At 42.7% G+C, this 21,742-nt stretch overlaps 1 protein-coding gene across 1 annotated transcript in view; it reads right to left on the reverse strand.

Annotated features, from left to right (window-relative positions):
• Positions 1–21,742, reverse strand: part of SLC6A11 (solute carrier family 6 member 11) — a 177,914-nt gene that overhangs the window by 21,131 nt on the left and 135,041 nt on the right. The window contains exons 7-8 of the mRNA XM_003409756.4: positions 20,008–20,111; positions 12,083–12,207 (exon numbers count right to left, since the gene is read on the reverse strand). Of these exons, the coding sequence (XP_003409804.4) occupies positions 12,083–12,207; positions 20,008–20,111 (229 nt within the window). The remainder of the gene's footprint in view (positions 1–12,082; positions 12,208–20,007; positions 20,112–21,742) is intronic.

The following is a 21,742-nucleotide window of genomic DNA, read 5'->3' on the forward strand; positions in this document are numbered from 1 at the left end:
CTCCAAATAAATGGCTTGGTTAGCCTGTCCTGGAGATGAACCTTATTAATATTAGAGGGAAGATATCTGATATTAAAGATACCTGATGTAGCACAGTGGTTAAGTGCACGGGCTCTGTTAGCCAGATGGCCTGGGTTCATATTCTGGTTCTTTCATTATTTACTGTGATCTGTGTCTCTGTTTCCCCAGCTGAAAAATGGGGATGATAAAGTCCTATCTCATATGGTGGTTGTGAGAACTCAGTGACATAATACAGAATATGGAAAGCACTTCAAAGGTAAATGCTCAATACATGTTAGCTGTGATTTGGTTTTTACTTGAAAAAACACGTTTATAAAGGTATACTTGACATCCAATAAGCATCTTTTTTAAGTGTATAGTTGAATGACTTTTGAAAAGTGTATAAACCCAGGTAACCACTGCTGCAATCAAGATATAGAACATTTCCATCACTCCCTGTGCCCCTTTGTAGTCTATTCATCTCCATTCCCTGCCGGCACTTTAGGGTTAGCTTTGCCCATTCTTCCTAGGAATGAAATTGCCAGGTGTCTTAGTTATTTAGTGCTGCTATGAGTCGGAATTGACTCGACAGCAGTGGGTTTAGTGGGTATAACAGAAATACCACAAGTGGATGGCTTTAACAAAGTTTATTCACTCACAGTCTAGTAGGCTAGAAGTCTGAACTCAGGGTGCCAGCTCCAGGGAATGGCTTTCTCTTTGTTGGCTCTGGAGAAAGGTCCTTGTCATTAATTTTCCCTTGGTCTAGGAGCTTCTCCATGCAGGGACCCCTAGGTCCAAAGTATGCACTCTTCTCCTGGCACTGGCACTGCTTCTTAATGGTATGAGGTCCCCATATCCCCCATGTCCCTCTGCTCACTTCTCTCTTTTATATCTCAAAAGAGATTGGCTTAAGACACAATCTTATCTGGTAGATTGAATCCTGACTCATTAATATAATAAAAAATATAATAACTGCCACTAATTCCACCTCATTAACATCATAGAGGTATAGTTTACAACACATGGGAAATCACATCAGATCACAAAATGGTGGACAATCGTGGACAATCACACAATACTGAGAATCATTGACTAGCCTAGTTGACACACATTTTTGGGGGGACACAATTCAATCCATAACGCCAGGTCATATGGCAAGTGTATGTTTAATTCTCTGGGAAATGTCAAACTGATTTTCAAAGTATCTGTGCCATTTTACATTCCTATCAGCAATGTTTGAGACTTCCAGTGGCTCCACATCCTCGCCAACACTTGATATTATCAGTCTTTGATTTTAGTCATTACAGTGGGTGTCAGGTGTTAAATCAGTATGGTTTTACTTTGCATTTTCCTGATGACTAACGACATTGAGTATCTTCATATTGCTTTTTGGCCATTCATATATCTCCTTTTGTGAAGTACTTGTTTTGAGCACTTTACCCATTTTTATTGGGTTCTTTTTATTGAGTTGTGAGAGTTCTTTATATGTTTGGGATATAAATTCTTTGTCAGAAAAGTATTAAAGATATTTTCTCCCAGTCTGTGGCTTGTCTTTTCAACTTTTTGTCTTTTGAAGAGCAGAAGTTAAAAAATTTCCAATTGTTTATTGCTAGTATATAAAAAACACAACAGATTTTTGTTTATTGTCCTTTTAGCCTGCGACCTTGCTAGCTAAATTCACTTATTAATTTTTGTGATTTTTTTTTTTTTGGGGGGGCAGGTTTCTTAGGATCTTCTATGTGGTCAAGCATGTTGTCTATGAGTAAAGACAGTTTTTACTCTTCCTTTCCAATCTTTATTTTTTTTTTCTTGTCTTACTTCAATCTCTAGGAACTCCAACACAATACTGAATATAAACCGAGAACACACATCCTTGTTTTGCTCCTGCTTAACGTTGATACAATAGTATTAATTAAAGAACTTACTCATATTTTACCAGTTTTTTTCCATAATGTCTCTTTTCTGTTCCAGTATCCAGTCTTAGGTTTAGTTGTTGTATCTCCTTAGTCTCCTCCAATCTGTGACAACTCTTCAGTATTTTCTTGTTTTTCATGACCTTAACACTTTTGAGTACTGTTCATTATTTTACAGAATGTCTCTCAGTGTGGGTTTGTCTGATGTTTTCTCATGGTTAGACTGAGGTTATGCATTTTTGGCAAGAACACCTCAAAAGTGATGTTGTGTCCTTCTCAGTGCATTGTATCAGGGGTACATCATGCCAATGTCTTATTACTGGTGATGTTGATCTTGATCACTTGGTGAAGTTGGCGTCTTCTGCATTTCTCCACTAAAAAGTTACTGTTTTCCCCTTTGTAACTGATAAATGCCTTGGGTGTGGGGGTAATACTTTGAGATTATGAAAATATCCTGTTTCTCCTCAAACTTTTGCTCACTGATATTTGCATCCATTGGTGGGTCTTACCTGCAACAATTATTACTGAAGTGTTTTCCTAGTGGTGATTTTGTATTTTCCTCATTCCTTTTACATTTGTTAATTGTCATTCTTCTTTAAGGACAAGTTATCATTTATTTAGATCAATATGGTGACTCCTGGGTATTTAGTTTAGTCTATGGGTTATGATCCATACTACACTATATATTTTGCTGCTCATATTGTTCCAGCTTTGGCCTTTGGGAGCTCCTTCAGGTTGATTTCTATGTCCTTTTGACATGTCTCCATCCTTTTTCTGAGCACTTATATTCTGGCACTATGAAATGTTCTAGTTTCATCTTGTCCTGCTCCAGAACCGAAATCAACTGCTATTCCACAGAGTTGTGTTCCTTTTATTGGAGAATGGTGTTTAGAAACCAAGATCTGGGCACTAGGTATGCTCATTACTGCCGGGAAGTCATTGCTTCTAGGTCCTCTCAGCATACAGACCTAGGAAATATATGCATGTGAACCCCCATACAGTATTACGGCTATGTTCAGTTGTTACTATTTGTACTCCATTTTGGGTTCTACCCACAAATAATCATTATTTACTTCGGGGGAAGGAAGTACCTGAGTCTCTGAGTGGTGCAAGCAGTTAACATGCTCAGCTGCTAACTGAAAAGTCAGAATTTTGAGTCTACTCAGAGATGCCTCAGGAGAAAAGCCTGGCAATCTACTCCTGAAAAACCTGCCATTGAAAACCCTGTGGAGCACAGCTGTGCTCTGACACACATGGGGTTGCCATGAATATGAATCAACTCAATAACAACTAGTTACATGAAACATTACCACGGTTCTAAAAGTCAGAGCTAAAAAAAATGATAATTTAAAAAGTGTGACTTTATTCTCATCCGTACTAATTCATTCCCATTCCTCCTTTCTTTCCAACCCTTTTCCAACCATACCCTATAGATAACTAATCGTTTTAGTTTTTAGTATATCCTTTCTGTATTTCTTTTGCACAAATGAGCAGAATTATTTTCTTATATCTTCTTCTTTATCACATGATGGATAACATGCTATAAATACTTGCTTTTTTATTTAACAGCATATCCTCGAAATTGTTTATTTTTATAGCTGCATGGTATTCCACTGGGTAGATATACCACAGTTTATTCAACCGCTCTCCTACGTGTGGGAATTTAGGTTGTTTCCAATATTTTCCAATGCAAACAATGCTGCAATGAATAGCCTTTTAATATTGCTGGAGATGTATGTCCTGGTAGATTCCTAGAAGTGGGGTTATTGGATCAAAAAATAAGTGCATATGTTGTTTTGCTAGGTACAGCCAAATTTCCCCCAGCTCCTTGTAACCTGTTTGCCTTCCACCAGCAATGTATGAGACCGCCTTATCAACGGAATGTGGTGTTATACTTTTAATGTTTGCTAGTCTGATAGGTGAGAAATGGTATCTCAGGGTCGTTTTTATTTCCATTTCTCTAGTTATGAGTGAGTCTGAATATTCTTTTATATGTCTGAGGGCCATTTTCATACCTTCTTTTGTAAATTGTTAGTATCTTTTTACATTTTTCTAATGGGTTTTTGGTCCTGTGTCCCTCAGTTTTTTAAGAGTTCTTTATATATTAGGGATATTAGACTGTTCTCTGTGGTATGTATGGCAAATATTTTCTTCCAGGTTGTTAGAAGTCTTTGTTTATGGTAATTTTTTTTTTTTTGCCATGCAGTTTATTTTTATGAGTTGAATTTATCAATTTTTTTTATATTTATAGTTTTGAATCAGAGTTAGAATGCCATTTCTGACACCGAGGTAAAGAGGAATTAATCCATGGTTTCTTCTAGCACTGACATGGTTTCAGCTTTTTATACTTAATTCTCGATTCATTTGGAGTTTATTCTTGTTTATGATAGGAAGTAAAAATCTAATTTTGTCTCTTTCCAAGTGGCTACCCAGTTATTCCAGCACTGATTCTTAAAAAGTCCATCTTCACCACATGATTTCAAATGTCACTTTTATCATATACTAAATTTCCATATATACATGGGTCTATTTATGGACTTTCTATTTGATTCCACTGGTTTATTTGGCTATTTATGCACGCTGTTTTATTATAAAGGCTCTTTTTATATAAAGTACATTTTAATGTCTGGTAAGGCTAGTTTTTCCCCTGTAGCTTTCATTTTTCAGTGTTTACCTGGCTATTTTTGCATGCTTATTTTTCCATATAAACTACAGTATGAATTTGCCTAGCTCCATAAAATAGCCAGTTGGTATATCTGTATCAGTCTACCACTCATCTGTCAGTTTGTCGTACTGTGGTGGCTTGTATGTTTCTGTGATGCTGGAAGCTATGCAACCAGTATTGTAAATACCAGCAGGGTCACCTGTGGTGGACAGGTTTCAGTGGCGCTTCCAGACTAAAAAAAAAAAAAAGAGACTAGGAAAGCCTGGAAATCTACTTCTGAAAATTAGAAAATGAAAACCTTACGGATCACAGCAGCACACTGCCGGATTCGCCTGCATTGCACAAGTCATCAGGAGGAATCAATTGCTAGAGGGAAGACATAATGTTTGGTGAAGCAGAGGACCAACAAGGGGAGGGAGACCTTTGGTGAGACAGACTGGCACAAAAGCCCCAACAATGGACTTGAACATACTGGCAGGTGTGAGGATGATGCAGAACTGGGTGACATTTTGTTCTGTCGTACCTAAGGCTGCTATGAGTTGGAACTGACTTGATGGCAGCTATCTATTTTTATTGGTATTGCATTGCATTCATGAAGAATCTTGGAAAGAATGATCTTTACAATGTTGCGTTATTTTATATAAGAACAGAGACGTGTTTCTATTTGTTCAAGTCTACTTTTGTGTCTTTCAAGAGTGTTTTAATATTTTGCTTACATAGGTTTTACAAATTTCTTGTTAAATTCATTCCTTAGTAATTCATCTTCTCTGTTGCTATTGTAAAATGGGATTTTCACTACTATTATCCCCCCTGTTTCCTATTTGTGGACATGAAGGCTATAGATTTTTGTATCTTAATTTTATATCTTGTTACTTTACTGAATTCTTTTATTGTTTGGGGTAGGTTTACCCTTCTATCTCTGGGGTTTTTGCAGGTATACTATCATATGATTTGCAAATAGAGATAGGTGTACTTTTCTTTATCCATTCTTATGCCTCTAGGTTTTTTTCTAATTGCCATTGGTTAATACTTCCGGCAGAATATTGAATGGTAGTGGAGATAGCAGGCATCCTTACCTTGTTTCTAATCTCATGAGAATGCCTCTAGCATTTTCCCATTAAGTAAAATACTGGCTTTAAGACTACAGTGTGTGTGTGTGTGAGAACATGTTAAAAATATCTCTTGATTTCTATTTTGTTGAGTGTTTTCTTTTTAATCATGAATGGGTGTTGAATTTTGTTAAAGGCTTTTTCAGCACCTATGGAGATAAGGACTTTTTCCTTAGATCTATTCATATAGTATATAGTATTAGTAGATTTCTTAATATTGAACCAACCTTGCATTGTTTCCTGAAATAAATCCCACTTGATCATGGTGTGTTACCTTCTTAATGTGGTGTTAGAGTCTGTCTGATAATATTCAGTATTTTTGTATTGTTATTCATGAGTGATACTGGTCTGTAGTTTTCTTTGTATTGTCTTTATTGGATACTGATTTAGGTATCAATGTCATACATGCTTCATAAGTTAGGAGTTAGGAGGTTTTTATTCCTTTTCAAAGCTTTAGAATGATTAATCGTGCACTGAGCCTCTCTGGTCTTTGAAAGTTTGATAGAATTCCCCTGTGAAGTCATCTGGGCATGGTGCTTTTTTTGTGGAGTAGTTCTTCAATAACTTTCTCTATTTCTAAATCAACAGTGGTCAATTTTGGTAACCTGCATTTTCCTAGGAAAATATTCATTTTAAATTTATGTGCATAAAGGTCTGCAAAACAGCCTCTTAGCATTTTTAAAAAGTTTCTTTTGCTTCAATAGTTATTTCCCCCTTGTCATTTCTTCTCTTTCTTTTTTTGGGTTGAGGTGAAATTCACATAACATAAAATTAACCATTTTACAGTGAACAGTTCGGTGGCATTTAGTACATTCACAATGTTGTACAACCACCCCCTCTACCTAGTTTCAAAACAGTTCGTCATCCTAAAAGGAAACCCCACACCCGTTAAGCAGTCACTACCTACTACTCACTCCTTAGTTCCTGGCAACCACCAATCTGCTGTCTTTATGGATTTACCTATTCTGGATAATTTCTATAAATGGAATCATGCAATATGGGACCTTGTGTGTCTGGCTTCTTTCACTCAGTATGTTTTTGAGGTTCGTCCATATCATAGCCTGTATTAGTACAGTCGTCCCTCAGTAACCATGGCGGACTGTTCCAGGTCCCCCTGCGAATACCAAAATCCACGGATTCTCAAGTCCCTTATATAAAATGGTGTAGTATTTGTATATAACCCATGCATATCCTCCTGTATACTTAAATCATCTCTAGGCGACTTATAATACGTAATACAATGTGAATGCCATGTGGATAGTTGCTTCATCACAATTGAAGACTTGCTCTGGAAGGTAGCCTTTCTCTTCTATGAGTTTCTTGAACTCTTCTGGGAATGCTGACGCTGCCTGGGCATCAGCTAATGCCAATTCTCCAGTGATCTTGAAAGTCTTGAGATTCTTGAGTGTTATATGTGGCTGGTCAACCATCCCTTACTAGCCTAAAAGTCCTTCCTCTCGCTCTCCTCAACCTCCTCACACTTAGCCTTTGAGGGACTGCTTTGACCACCCCATTGTTTTTTTGGAGCCATTTTTTCTTTTTTCACAGAAACAAAGGGTGCCCACAATATAAGTAGTGAAAGAACAAGACACAAGGCAAACAATGCTCAAACAAGCGCTGAAAGAGACTGAAGGTCTGTGAAATGGTGGGAGGCTACAGCAGGGTACGCCCACACATCATTTTATTCATGTGGATTCAGCGCAGTGCTCAACGCATGGCAAATTCAAATTTTGCTTTTTGGAACTTTCTTTTCTTTTTTTTAAGTTTTCAATCTGAGGTTGATTGAATCTGCAAATTAGGAACCTGTGGATATGGAGGGCCAACTGTACTTCATTCCTTTTTATAGTTGAATAATATTCAACCATATTGTATGGAGAGACCACACTTTAGTTTATCCATTCATCCACTGATGGACAACTGGGCTGTTTTCACCTTTTGGCCATTGTACTTTGTCATTTCTTATTGTGAGTTTTTGCCCTTTTGAGTTGAAATTCACATAACACATGATTTTAAAGTATATAACTCAGTGGTATTTAGTGCGTTCACACTGTTGTGCAACCACCACCTCTCTCTATTTTCAAAATTTTTGCATTGCCCCACGCCCATTAAGTAATTTCTCCCCATTCTGTGCCCCTCCCAATTCCCTGGCAACCACTAATCTGCTTTCTGTCTCTATGGATTTGGTCATTCCGGACATCCTTTTTTTCTCCGTTAGGTTATCTAGCTGCTTATCTATTTTAACTTAGAAATCCCAAGATTTTGATATATTAATTAGATTCACTGTTTCTCTATTCTCTGTTGTTTTTGTTAAGTGCAGTAGAGTTGATTCTGTTCATAGCAGCCCTGTGTACAACAGAACAAAACACTGCCTGGTCCTGCGTCGTTCTCACAATCATTGCTATGTTTGAGCCCATTGTTGTAGCCACTGTGTCAATGCATCTTGTTGAGGGTCTTCATCTTTTTCCCTGACTCTCTACTTTACCAAGCATAATGTCCTTCTCCAGGGTCTGGTCCCTTCTGATAACATGTCCAAAGTACATGAGACGAAATCTTGTCATTCTTGCTTCTAAGGAACAATCCAGTTGTACTTTTTCCAAGACAGATTTGTTGATTCTTCTGGCAGTCCATGGTATATTCAATATTCTTCGCCAACACCCTAATTCAGAAACATCAATTCTTCTTCTGTCTTTCTTATTCATTGTCCAGCTTTCACATGCATATGAGGCGACTGAAAACACCATGCCTTGGGTCAGGCGCACCTTAGTCCACAAAGTGACATCTTTGCTTTTTAACATTTTAAAGAGGACTTTTGCAGTCATTTAATCTCTGAACTGCTGCTTCCATGGGTGTTGATTTGAACCCAAGTAAAATGAAATCCTTGACAAATTCAATCTTTTCTGCCTTTATCATGCTGTTGCTTATTGGTCCAGTTGTGAGGATTTTTGTTTTATGTTGAGGTGTAATCCATACTGAAGGCTGTAGTCTTCATCTTCATTGTGTTTCAAGTCCTCTATGCTTTCAGCAATCAAGGTTGTATCATCCGCATATTGCAAGCAAGGTTGTACCATTCGCATATTGTTAATGAGCCTTCCTCCAATCCTAATGCTGTGTTCTCCTTCATATGTGTTCAGCTTCTCAGATTATTTGCTCATCATACAGACTGAGTAAGTAAGGTGAAAGGATACAACCATGACACATACCTTTTCTGACTTTAAACCGTGCAGTATCCCCTTGTTCTGACTGAACGACTGCTTCTTGGTCTATGGACAGGTTCCACATGAGCACAAGTGTTTTCGAATTCCCATTCTTCGCAATATTATTCCAATTTGTTGTGATCCACACAGTTGAATGCCTTTGCACAGTCAATAAAACCCAGATAAACATCTTTCTGATATTCTCTGCTATCAGCTAAGATCCATCTGACTGACATCAGCAATGATATCCGTCGTTCCACGTCCTCTTCTGAATCCGGCTTGAATTTCTGGAAGTTCCTGGTCGATATACTGCTGCAACCACTTTTGAATGATCTTCAGCAAAATTTTACTTATGTGTGACATTAACGATATTGTACAGGCTCTGCTTGAGCACAATCAAGTGCTCTACCTCCATTCTCTGCCTCGTTTATTTCTGCCATTATCTTTTTTCTTCCTTGTGCTTTCTGTTGCTTTATGTTGTTGTTTTCCTAGTTTTTTGAGTTAGAAATTTATGTTCATTATTTCATTTATACTGATAGAAGTGTTTAGCGCAGTGAGTTTTTCTCAACTCACAGCTTCAAAAACATTCCATAGATCCTGATATGTAGTGTTTTCAATTTTCATTATTTTTATCAAAGTCTATAATTTCAGTTTGTATTTCTACTTTTAGCTGAGTTTTTTCCCCACTCTTTGTCTCCAGGTGGAATGACCTATTTTTTGTTTTACTAGAAATTTCTAGTTTTATTGCGTTGTGATCCAAGAGTACTGTCTGTAATATTTCTATTCTGTGGAAATAACTGATTTTTTTTTTTTTTTTGCATTTTAGGTGAAAGTTTACACAGCAAATTAGATTCTCATTCAACAATTCATATACAATTTGATTTGTGACATTGGTCTACAATCCCTGTAATGTGGCAGCTCTCACCACTTCCATTCTGCCTGCCCCGTTTCCATCCATCCAGCTTCCCTGCCTCTCATTGTCTTCTCATCTTTGCTTTTGTGTAAATGTTGACCATTCGTATAGTTGATTGTTTAAAGGAGCACATGCCTCACAGATGTTATTGTTTATTTTATGAGATAATTTATTATTTGGCTGAAAGGTGACCTCTGGGAGTGGCTTCACTTCCAGGTTAAAAAGGTATCTCAGGCGATAGTCTTGGTGATGCTTTGTCACTTAATATGTCACTGTGTGTGTATGAACATGCTGTAGATAGCTGAGAAGAATGCTTATTCTCTGTTATAAGAATATCTATACATACTCATAAGATCTATCCCACTGGTTATGTTGTTTAGATCATCTATCTTCTTACTCATTTTTATCCATGTGTTCTGCTTTGCACTGAGAATGGTGTACTAAAGTTTCCTGTTGCTAGTGTTTCTATCTCTACCTCTGATTGTACACAGTCATGAGGAAGGCGGACCCTGGTATGGACAGAGCGGAGCTTGGTAGCCATTTTCATGCTTCAATGTCCATACCTACTGCCCAGGCCAGTTCAGTTGTGAGAGAGGTGCCGCCCTCGCTGTGAATGCTGGGCTAACAGTCACACCCCAGATCAGGATTCTCACTGGGGGCAGTGTAGCCCCAGGGGTGTTTGAGGTTGTCACAATGAATGGGAGACACCACTAGCACTGAGTAAGTGGAGACGGGAGGGTTGCCTCCTCCTATTTCTCTTGACAAACTGTTCCACCAGACATTTTCGTAGGTTAAAAATTTATATATTTATATAAAAATGGTATTTATAATTATCTGAGCCTAGAATATAACTCAGAAACCCTGGCGGCGTAGTGGTTAAGTGCTACAGCTGCTAATCAAAGGGTCGGCAGTTCGAATTCGCCAGGTGCTCCGTGGAAACTCTAAGGGGCAGTTCTACTCTGTCTGTACGGTCGCTATGAGTCGGAATCGACTCGACGGCACTGGGTTTGGTTTTTTTGTTTTTTTGGTTTAGAATATAACTCTGCTTAATGTTTTTTTTTTTTTTTTTTAAATGTGTAAAAATATTTTCTTTTTTTTAACTTTTTAATATATTCTGAACTTTCCCAGAATTCAAGTACATGTAAAGCAAGGTAAGAGTTATTCACTATTTTGCACAGTTACCTCAGCAATGATAACCACACCTTTGATGTGTTTGATACAAACACACGTCAGTCTGCATTTAAGGTTGCCACATGCATGGTGACTCCAGGCCAGGGAGAGGGAGAGACTCTCCAAGCAGAGTGAACAGCATATGCAAAGGCCCTGTGGTGGGAGGGAGTATGTTATATCCGAGAAGTGAAAGCAGAGCACTGAGTGAGTGTAGGGGAACAAGGTGGGTGAGGCGGCTGGTGAGGCTGCAGAAGGTGGATAATGCAGGCTTCAGGGGCCGTGCAGAGAGGCAAGTGCAAGGTTCCTACAGTCACCAGGGAAGCGATGGTGCTCTGGACTGGGGGAGACAGAGGAGCTGGAGGGAAGTGGTGTGATCACAGGGAGACTGAATCTATGGAAGTTGGGGATGCCTTAGATTCAGGAATGGTGAGGTATCATAGATTGATCTGTGTCCCCCCAAAATATGTGTATCAACGTGGCAAAGCCACGATTCCCAATATTGTGGGACTGCCCACCATTTTGTCATCTGATGTGATTTTCCTTCATGTTGTAAATTCTATCACTATGATATTAATGGGATAGATTAGCTGCAGTTATGTTGATGAGATCTACAAGATTAGATTGTGTCTTAAGCCAATCTCTTCTGAGATCTAAAAGAGAGAAGCGAGCAGAGAGACATGGGGACCTTACATCACCAAGAAAGTGCAAAGCGCGTTCCTTGGACCTGGGTGCCTGCACTGAGAAACTCCTCAACCAGGGGAAGATTGATGACAAAGACCTTTCTCCAGAACTGACAGACAGAGAAAGCCTTCCCCTGGAGCTAGCGCCCTGAATTTGAACTTGTAGCCTACTAGACTGTGAAAGAATAAATTTCTCTTTGTTAAAGCCGTCCACTTGTGGGTATTTCTGTTATAACAGCACTAGATGACCAAGACGGGCGATATCAAGGTTTCCCTCCCAGGTAATTCCCAGGGTCCTGGTTTGTGAATGGATGGTGGGGCTACTTTCTGAGACATAAACCCAGAAGTTGAGGGGGTCTTATTTTCATTATAATCATCCTCAAGGCCTCCCCCACAACCTTCCCTGGCCTTTCATGTCCCCATCCTTGGCAAACTTACCTGACTCCGCAACCTCAGCAATGGGGACCCCCTGTTCGTACGCCATGAAGCCCAGGACTGAAAAGATGGCAAACCCGGCCACGAAGCTGGTACCGCTGTTCAGGCAACAGAGCATGACGCAGTCCCTGTGGGTTAGCAGCGAAAGGGCCCCAGGTCAGAGCAGGGCAGAGCAGTGTGCGGCTCACACACCCAACCCGGGCATCCCAGCTGCCCTGTGGGGTGGGCAGAGCGTGTGGATATGGACAGCCCTAGCTTCCTAACGAGGCTTGAGGTTGAGTGAGGCCAGGTGGCTGGCCCACAGTCGCAGATTCTCCTGCAATTCCAGAAGATAAGAAGGTCACAGATCAAAAGCATAGAATGGGGGTGGGAAGGAAGGGAAGCTGGAGTGGAAAAATGCAGAACTAGGCGAGAATACAGAGACAAACCAACAGTCCCCTAAATCCCTGGTAGGAGAGAAAACCAGGGAAAGTAAGACAGGATTGTAATCCCGGGAGATCAGAGCAAAGAAGGGCAGGAGAAGCCTCTGTGTAAGAAATGGTGGCTTCTCAACTGGGGGGGGGGGGGGGGTGCCTGTGGGTATCACCGTGCTATGGATTGAATGGTGTTCCCCCCACATTATGTTGAGTGGTCTTCCCTGTACCTGTATATATGATCTTATTGGGAAATACAGGGTTTCTTTTGTTACATTAACAAGATCACACTAGAATAGGGTGGGTCCTAAATCTAATCACTTTGGAGTTATAAAAGGGCCAGAATAGACACAGACACACACAGGCGAAGACAGACACCATGTGAAGATCCCTCTACAACCCAAGGGATGCCAAGGAATGTACAGGGCTACCAGCAACAAAGGACCCTCTCCTGGAGCTGATGCCCTGATTTGGACTTCTAACCTCCAAAACTGTGAGAAAAAAATTCCTGTTATTTAAAGTCAACCACTTGTGGTATTTTTTGTTATGACATCATGAGGAAACTAAGACATACCTGGAGCTCCCAGCAGCCTTGGGGAAGTCAGGCTTTATGGCGGTACCCACCTGGCCCAGCTATTTCACTGGAATAGCCTCTCGCAGACCTGGCTGCTCTCCTCTGCATGGGAACAAGGCCCATCAAGGGCCTGACCCCCTCATGGAGGGATTTATCAGTATAGTGACTGTCACTGGCTCTTAGGAAGGGTTCACCAGCATAGAGCCATGAAGGAAACGGGTCCAGACCAAGGAGAAACCAGATGACAGATGAGGGGACTCTATCAAGATGATGATGGCACCCTCAGTCCTGGCCCTTCCTCCTACATGCAACGCAAACTCAAGCCGCCAAGTCATAAAGTCAGCCTCTTAGGTCTCAGCCACTGCAGAACATGGACTTAGGAGTTAAGATAGGGTACCTGTTTGTTGTCGTTAGCTGTTGTCCAGTCACCCTTGCCCAGGGACAACGGAACAAAACATTGCCCAATCTTGTGCCATATCCATGAGGGCTTACTGATTAGACTGCTGTGATCCACAGGGTTTTCACTGGCTGATTTTTGGAAGTAGATTACCAGGCCTTTCTTCCTAGTCTGACTTAATCTGGAACCTAGAGAAAAGAAGGTACGCCTCATTCTTGGTGCTTTCTCCTGGTTGGACAGCTTGAACCGCTTAGACTGCTAAGAACCTCCTTACCTTGTACTCAACCCAAATCTGCCTTCTGCAATAGGTCTTAGTTCTATCCTCCAAAGCCTTTGGCATTGGGAGATTGAAGATAGTGGCCCTATATCCCCGTTTTTTTTTCTCTCTATTAAATGCCCCAGTTCCCTTACTAATTCTCCATCCTGCTCATGATCTGTAATACACTCGTTTGTCAAGGCCTCGCTTCAGATGTCACAACCAGGACTAAGTGCTATACTTTAGAATAGACCAGGACTCTCACCTCCTTTATCCTGACACCGTACTCTTTGTAATGCAACCAAAGGTTGCACTTATGTTTTTGGTGACTGGAACACACTGTTGCCCTACAATGACCCTAGGAATCAAAGGCATAGTGGAGAGAGCATTAGGCTGGGGTCAGGATTCTTGGGTTCGAATTCTCCCTGTATGATCTCCCCTTGGGCTTGGCCTCACCATGTATAAAATGGGGCGCTTAGATAAGAGGGTCTCTTGGGCCTTGTGACAGATTGTTTTTCAGGGGGTAGTCACTCCCCCTACCTTCTTGGGGTGGATGAAGTACCTCCGCCCATTACCCTGCCCCAGTGACTTTGGATTTAGCTATGGGACTTGCTTTGGTCAATGGGATGTTAGCAGATGAGGTGGAAACAGAGGCTTGAGACGTGTTTGCGTGCGTGATTGAACTTGTCCCTTATCGCTTTCGTGATTTGCCATGACAAGAACCTGTCCCTGGGAGCTGCTGTCCCTCCAGCCTAGACTCCAGGATGAAAACATGTAGAGCAGAATAAATCCTGCCCTGGACCCCGGAGCCAGGCCCCCTAGCCCAAAGTGTCTCCAGCCAACCAGCAGACTTGTGAGCAATGAAAATGTAAAAAATGACATGGAGGCAGCGTCCAACCTCCTCTAACTTCACAAGGGGAAAGGAGAATCAAGACCAACAGCCCGAGGCTGATTTCCATGAAGCGGAGATCAGACTTGCCTCCGTTCTCCGCCATCTTTACCAGTTCTAACACCAGTCGTCCCTCCCATGGCACTCTCTACTTTTCTGCTGGGTTCGATAATTCATTGCAACGGCCCTACAGAACTCACAGACAATACTCATGATTATGGGGATTATTAGGGAAATAACAGGTTACAACTCAGGTTCAGGAACACTCAAGTATACAGTTCTTCCATCAGGATAGCCTATTCCAAGCTGTGCTGTCAGGCACACCTCTCCCTGGCCCTAAGTCTCTGTCCAAAGGCACTCAGCTTTCTCTCTCCATGGGCTACGAAGCCCACCGTGCAGTCTCCTGCTGCTGGGTCTCTGCTGCTGCTTCTCGAGCTCTCTGTCTCTTGGATCTAGGAGCTTCTCAGTGCAGGGATCCTGGGTCCAGAGGACATGTTAGCTCCTGGCTGTTCTTCCTTGGTGGTGGCAGTATCTTCTCTCTCCCACCTCTAAACCGAAAACTCATTACTGTCGAGTCAATTCTGATTCATAGTGACCCTACAGGACAGAGTAGAACTGCCCCACAGGGGTTTCCAAGGAGCACCTGGTAGATTCGAACTGCCAACCTTTACGTTAACAGTCATAGCACTTAACCACTACGCCATCAACTCATTTCAAACCCAGTGGGATGGCAAAACTGACCAATTCTTTTGTTGGGCCACAATTACCCTATCACACAGTCCTGCCCCATCACTTGGGTAGGAGTTACAAGACCATGGCTAGAAAGGCCATATTAAGTAATTCATTACACTGCAGAAAGCAGTTTTTTGTGGTAAACCATTGAGTTTGGGGGACATTTGTTACACAGCATAATTGTGGCAGTAGCTGACTGATACACCAAAAACTGAACCCCTTGCTGTCAAGTCAACACTAACTATAGCAATCCCATAAGACAGAGAACCCCTGCCCCATAGAGTTTCCAAGGCTATAAATTTTTATAGAAGCAGACTACCACATCTTTCTCCTATGGGGCAGCTGGTAGGTTTGAACCACCAATCTTTCAATTAGCAGCCAAGTGCTTAACCACTGTACCACCAGGGCTCCTTAGCTGACTGATAGAGATCCCTTTAAAGAATTGTGGACTGTGAACATTTGCTGGGCTGAGGACCCAAGGACTTTATCTGCTGGCCTGACTTACCTCCTCTGTTTCCTGAGGCGAAATTGCCTTGACTTATGAAACAGTGGGAAATGCGTGGTACTGGTTGAGGAAAGCATTTTTTCCATATCTTCTACAGTTTGGAATTCCCCTGTACTGTTTTTTAATTACCTGCAATGTGTTAGACCCTGTTGCTGTTGTTGTTGTTGTTATTATTGGTACACTGATTTAATCCTGTGGCTCAGTGAGGGAAGTCACACACTCAAGGTGGGGTCATGACATGAATCCAGTTGTCTCATACACCAAAGGCTCTGCTCTTTCTAGGAGCTAAACCAAAATGATACTAAGAACAGAGACTTCCAAACCCATGAGGGTGTTGAGAACCAAATGTCCCTCTTATAACATCCCCATCTTCCCCTTGGAGGCTCACAAAGGATCTCCTCACACCACTGGACAGAGGGACAGAGATGCTCTAGAGGGGCTCTGAGGTCCCTTCTAGCCTAGAACAGACCAGGGACGCCTCACCCCCTGCAACACCCAAACCTTCAAGTAGACAGTGCTCAGTAGTATGTGTTCTCAAGTCAGGATTTTCCCGGTCTGGTTTACTTCACTCCAGCCCTCTGCTTCCCACCCCCACCGTCTAGGTGAAAGCCTTATGTAACCAGCACTTTGAAGTCAGCAGGAGCTGAGCTGGGCTCTTAAGACCTCTAGAAGCTATTATGCTGTCAGAAGAGAGGGTACTAATTTACTCCGCTTGAGTTGGGAAGACCCACTTGCAGAACAATTTGGAAAGGGAAGAAAATGAGCCTTCTTATTCTGCAATGTCATCTAGGGGATTGGATTTGCTTCTGCTGATGGAAGGGAAAAACATTCTGCCCATTGGATGGGGAAGCAGAAGGGATCCAAGACGGCCAACATGTATCACCCATGGGCTCAGTAGGGAAGAAAGCTGCCCTTGTAACAAAGACCACAGCTTGGCAAGTAGACAGTCTGACTCCAGTAGTTGGGAAAGCAGTGGCCATCCCTGGATGTGTGGGATAGGGATGCAGGAGCCAGAAAGACTTGGTTCAAAGCCACGTTCCATCACTAGCAATGTGAATGTGGGTACATGACTTAGCCTCCACCAGCCTCAGTTTCCTCCTTTATATAACGGTGTGGGTCCTTCCTTTACTTCCATACACACAAGCCAGCACTCTGCTAGGCACCAGGGATACAGTGGTATACAAGAAAATGCAGCCCCTGTCCTCACAGAGCTGACAGCCTCACTAGAGGGCGTGAACAGTGACAAAGTCATTTCTACAGTGCCTGGCACAGTGCCCGGCACAGAGGGATGCGCGCTGAATGCACACTTCAAACGTGCTGCTGAGGACTGAGCACAGACAGCATGCCTCTCCAACGTCCCAAGTGGGCCTCGCTTAGTCCAGACCCCAAGTCCCTGCTTGCGCTGTTCTCCCATCCAGGGCGCCTTTCTCCTCCTGTCCGGGGGATCCTTTTGCATTGGGACTGACAAAGCGCTTTAACTCTCATCCCCCAGCCCAAGCTCCACCTGTGAAATCCTGAAGGTACAAAGGATTATACTTATGGGTAACCTGGTCTCATCTTCGGCCCTTCCAGCAACCCTTTGCCCAGCCACCCCCTATTCACCTCTCTGCCCAAAGATCTCCTGGGACAACAGAACTGGTTACCTAATGGCACCTATGGATTCTGCAATAGATTTTCTTTAACTTCCTGCCCACTTTAACTTCCCCTCTGCCTCAGTTTCCCCAAGTTACAAACTGTATAGCCTGGAGCTATGCAATTCTTGTACCTCCTGTGGCATCAACCCCCGTGTCATGCACTCAGCGGACACACAATAAACGCTGATGACTCAACAGATGAGTTAATACAGTGATCACTAGGCAGCTTTCAGCAGGAGCCCTTGGCTGGAGCTTTAGAGACTTCAGTCAGAGTCTAGACTCTGCCACTTACTCGCTCAGGAACTGGGGACAAGCTACGTGACCTCCACGTGCCTCAATATTCCTATCTCTAATATAATTGTCTAATGTGGGAAAACTTCATCATTTATAAAAGTTCTTTCAGATACACAGTCCCATTTGAGCCACACAGTAACCCCAAAGCTTGTTCCAAACGACTGTCCCACCAGCAGAGTGTGAAATGATTCTCTCATGGCACCCTCACCCACGTCAGATAGGGTTAGCGCTCAGACCACGGCCAATTGGCTAGCTGGGAAGAACTCTCACTCTCTTAAGAGCGTGCTGTTCATTTTTCTACTGGTGCGTTGATCTGTCTGCATTCTTTACCAGCCGTAGATACAAACCCTTTGAGTATCATACTGCATGTTGCTAAACCAAAAACCAAACCCGTTGCTGTGGAGTCGATTTCAACTCGTGGCGACCCCATGTGTTCCAGAGTAGAACTGTTCCTTAGGTTTTTCAATTGCCGTGACCTTTCAGAAACAGAGTGCCAGGACCTTTCTTCCAAGGTGCCTCTGGGTGGGTTCGAACTGCCAACCTGTCGATTAGTAGTTGAGCACCTAACTGTTTACACCACCCAGGGACACCTGCGTGTTGCTAGTATGACTTTACCTGTGCAGATAATTTTCATATTTCATTTGGAAGATATGATACAGAAAAATATGTAGCTGATATTTGATAACTTTATTTTTCATTATAAAACCAACATATGCTCAGAATAAAGCAAAATAAGCACTCACTTATACCGTAGAGGAGGACAGAAGACGGGAAAGCTCATCTCTCCACATTTTACTTCTCTGTCCCACTCTCGAGAAGTGGCTATTTTTAATAGCTTTCTGTGTCTCTTTCTAGAAATTTTGTAAGTTCTAGATTTTCATGTGAGCCAATCTGTCACTTTCTTCCTTTGTGATTTCTTTATTTTGATGTTTTCTACATTCTTTCCATTCAGAAGTGAATACTTTATTCCTAGTTTTAAGATGGTTTTATTTTTTAAAAATATTTAACTCTTTAATCAATCTGACACTTATTAGGGGGAACATACAGAACAAGGTATGAGAATCTAAGGTCCTGGTGTGGTACAAACGGTTTACGCTCATTTACTAACCGAAAGATTGGCAGTTCGAACCCATCTAGTGATTCCTCAGAAGAAAGGCACAGCAGTCTGCTTCTGTAAAGATCGCAGCCAAGAAAAAACCCTATGGAGGTCAGTTCTGCTCTACAATACATGAGGTCGCCGTGAGTCAGGATCAACTCAACGGCAACAGGTTTGGTTTTTGCTTTTTATGAGAATCTAACTTTGTTAATTTCCGCAAATTCTTACTCTATCTCAGAAGCATTTGTTGAAAAGCCCTTCCTTTCTCAACTAATCTGCAATCAGGGATGGTGTCTCTGTTCCATAATCTTATTCCTGAATAAGAAGCTCGTGGGCTCAAAGGAGGGATGAGCAGTCTATCCATCCATGAAAGATTCCCTGCTGTGCACAGCCACTGAGCTCAGGAGTGAGAGACCTCAGCCAACAGACCAGTGTCTCAGGGAGACTAGGGTGCAAGGCTCACTTCCGCCAGGCTCTGCTGAGTGGCTGTGTACCTTGCCCTCCGTGGTCGCAGCCTCACTGCAGAAGGTAGATGGCAGGGATGAGAAGCCAGGCAGCCAAAGGTCAGACAGCCTCAGTTGCACCCCAGCTCTGGGTATGGTTAGCTGCGAGAGGTCAGGGAGAGAGGCCAGTCAGGACGAGGGGCAAGGCAGAGCACTGGACACTCCAGGGTGGGACAGGGGAGGATCCTAGAGTCAAGTGACCAGTGGCAGGGAGCACCTTTCCAGACAGAGGGCAGAAGAACAAGGCCCTTGGTGTCAGGAGACCTGGGTTCCAGCCCTGGCTTTGCCTTAGCTGTGTGACCTTCAGCAAGTCCCTTACCTGCCCTGGGCTCCTGTTTTCTCATCCCTTAAATGAATTGAAGATATATCTTTGCATTATAGGGTGGACTGAAGCTAAAATGAGATTACAGGTGTGGACTGGCTTTGCAACCTGGAGAGCACTCTGTTACTTTTGTCCTTTTTCTAGCTCCTCTGTGGCCCACTTTTTTTGACCCTGGGCAGGGAGAGGCCAACAAAGAGCCTGTTTTTCTGCTCCTGACCCAGAAAGACAGGCATATGGTTTTGTGAATGAGCCTGGCAGCAGGGCGGGCTCGTGGGGTTTGGTGTAGAGCAGGCAGGGTTGGGGAGATGCTCACCTGTAGCAGTTGTTGTTATAATTGTTATAACTTCCCAGAGCAGTCAGACAGCCCAGGCAGATGGCATAGGAGAAAAAGATCTGCGTTCCTGCATCTACCCACACCTGCAGAAAGGCACAAAGACGTGGGCATGAAGAGAAATCAGCTGTGTGTTGAGGGTGGGTGGGGTGGCCCCAGTTCCCCCAAATCCCCCACCCACACCCTGCCCTTCAAAAACTCTTCACAAAGTGACAATCTAGAAGTCCTAACCTCAGGAATACATTTTTTAAAGGAGTTCTATCCTTGGGAGCCATTTAATTAAATATAAGTGTCTTTAATTAATTTCAGGATTTTGCCAGAGGTTATGGTCAATAGTGCACTGAAGAGCAAGAATTTGGAATGTTTAGGACTCTGGCTTCACCATTAACCAGCTGTGTGACCTTGTAAAAGTTATTTAACCTCTCTGAGGCCTAATTCTCTTATTCGTGAACTGGAGAATGAACTTACCTCTCAGAATTGTTAATATGAAATAACAAGTGTAAGCACCTGGGAGTCCGTGCCTGCTCAAAAGTCACATTCAACAAAAGCCAAAGCTAGTGATTTCTTTTCCTGGTGATTAAGACTTCCACGGAGCCCTAGTGGCGTAGTGGTTAAGAGCTTGGCTGCTAACCAAAAGGTCGGCAGTTCAAACCCACCAGCCGCTCCTTGGAAACCCTATGGAGCAGTTCTGCTCTGTCCTATGACTCCACAGTACCTAACAACAACAAGACTTCCATGAGAAAACTGTCACAGGATTCTATTCAGGGGGACGCCTTTGCATAGCTGACCTAAGCATCAGAGGGGTGGGAAAAGAAGGGACGCCCACCAAATCTTTGTCACTTTCATTTCGGTGTCACAGTGGTTAAGCAATTGGCTGCTAACCGAGAGGTTGGTGGTTCAAATCCACCAGCTACCCTGCAGGACAAAGATCTGGTAGTCTGCTTCCATAAAGAGTACAGCCTTGGAAACTCTATGGGGCAGTTCTACTTTGTCTATAGGGTCGTTATGAGTCGAACTTGATCTGATGGCCCACAACAACAACATGTGATACTACAGGAACTATTTTCTGAGTCTCCAGGTGTCCCTCCAACAGAAACTGCCGTAGACAGCATGACACCCACAGTGAGAATAACTGTGGTTTCCCCCAACATCATCCCGATGCTCTCTTTGAGCCCAGTTCCTAGAAGTTGATGCTGGTGTCCACCAAGGAAAACCACAACTAAAATTCAAAAGTAGGTGATGAGACATGTTTGGAAATCAGGACTTTGCACTAAATACAAATAATACCAAAAACAAAAACAAAAAACCAAATCCATTGCCATTGAGTCGATTCCGACTCAGTGACCCTGTAGGACAGAGTAGAACTGCCCAATTGAGTTTCCAAGGAGCACCTGGCGGATTCGAACTGCTGACCTCTTGGTTAGCAGTCACTGCACTTAACCACTACGCCACCAGGGTTTCCAATATAACAAGCATTTATTGAGCACTTACTATGTGCCCTGCTCCCTGTGCGGAGCCCTCGTAATGCATTGTTGCACCTGCATTATCACAGCAACCCTATGAGATAGGCACAAATACCATTCCCCTTTTACAGGTGAATGTCCTGGGTTGCACAGATGATTTGCGCTCGACTGCTAACCTTTTTTTTTTTAACTAACCTAAAGGTTGGTGGTTCAAATCTACCCAGTGGCGCTGTGAAACAAAGGCCCGATGGTCT

The sequence above is a fragment of the Loxodonta africana genome, chromosome 22 (genome assembly GCF_030014295.1).
Source record: "Loxodonta africana isolate mLoxAfr1 chromosome 22, mLoxAfr1.hap2, whole genome shotgun sequence".
NCBI classification, from domain to species: Eukaryota; Metazoa; Chordata; class Mammalia; order Proboscidea; family Elephantidae; genus Loxodonta; species Loxodonta africana.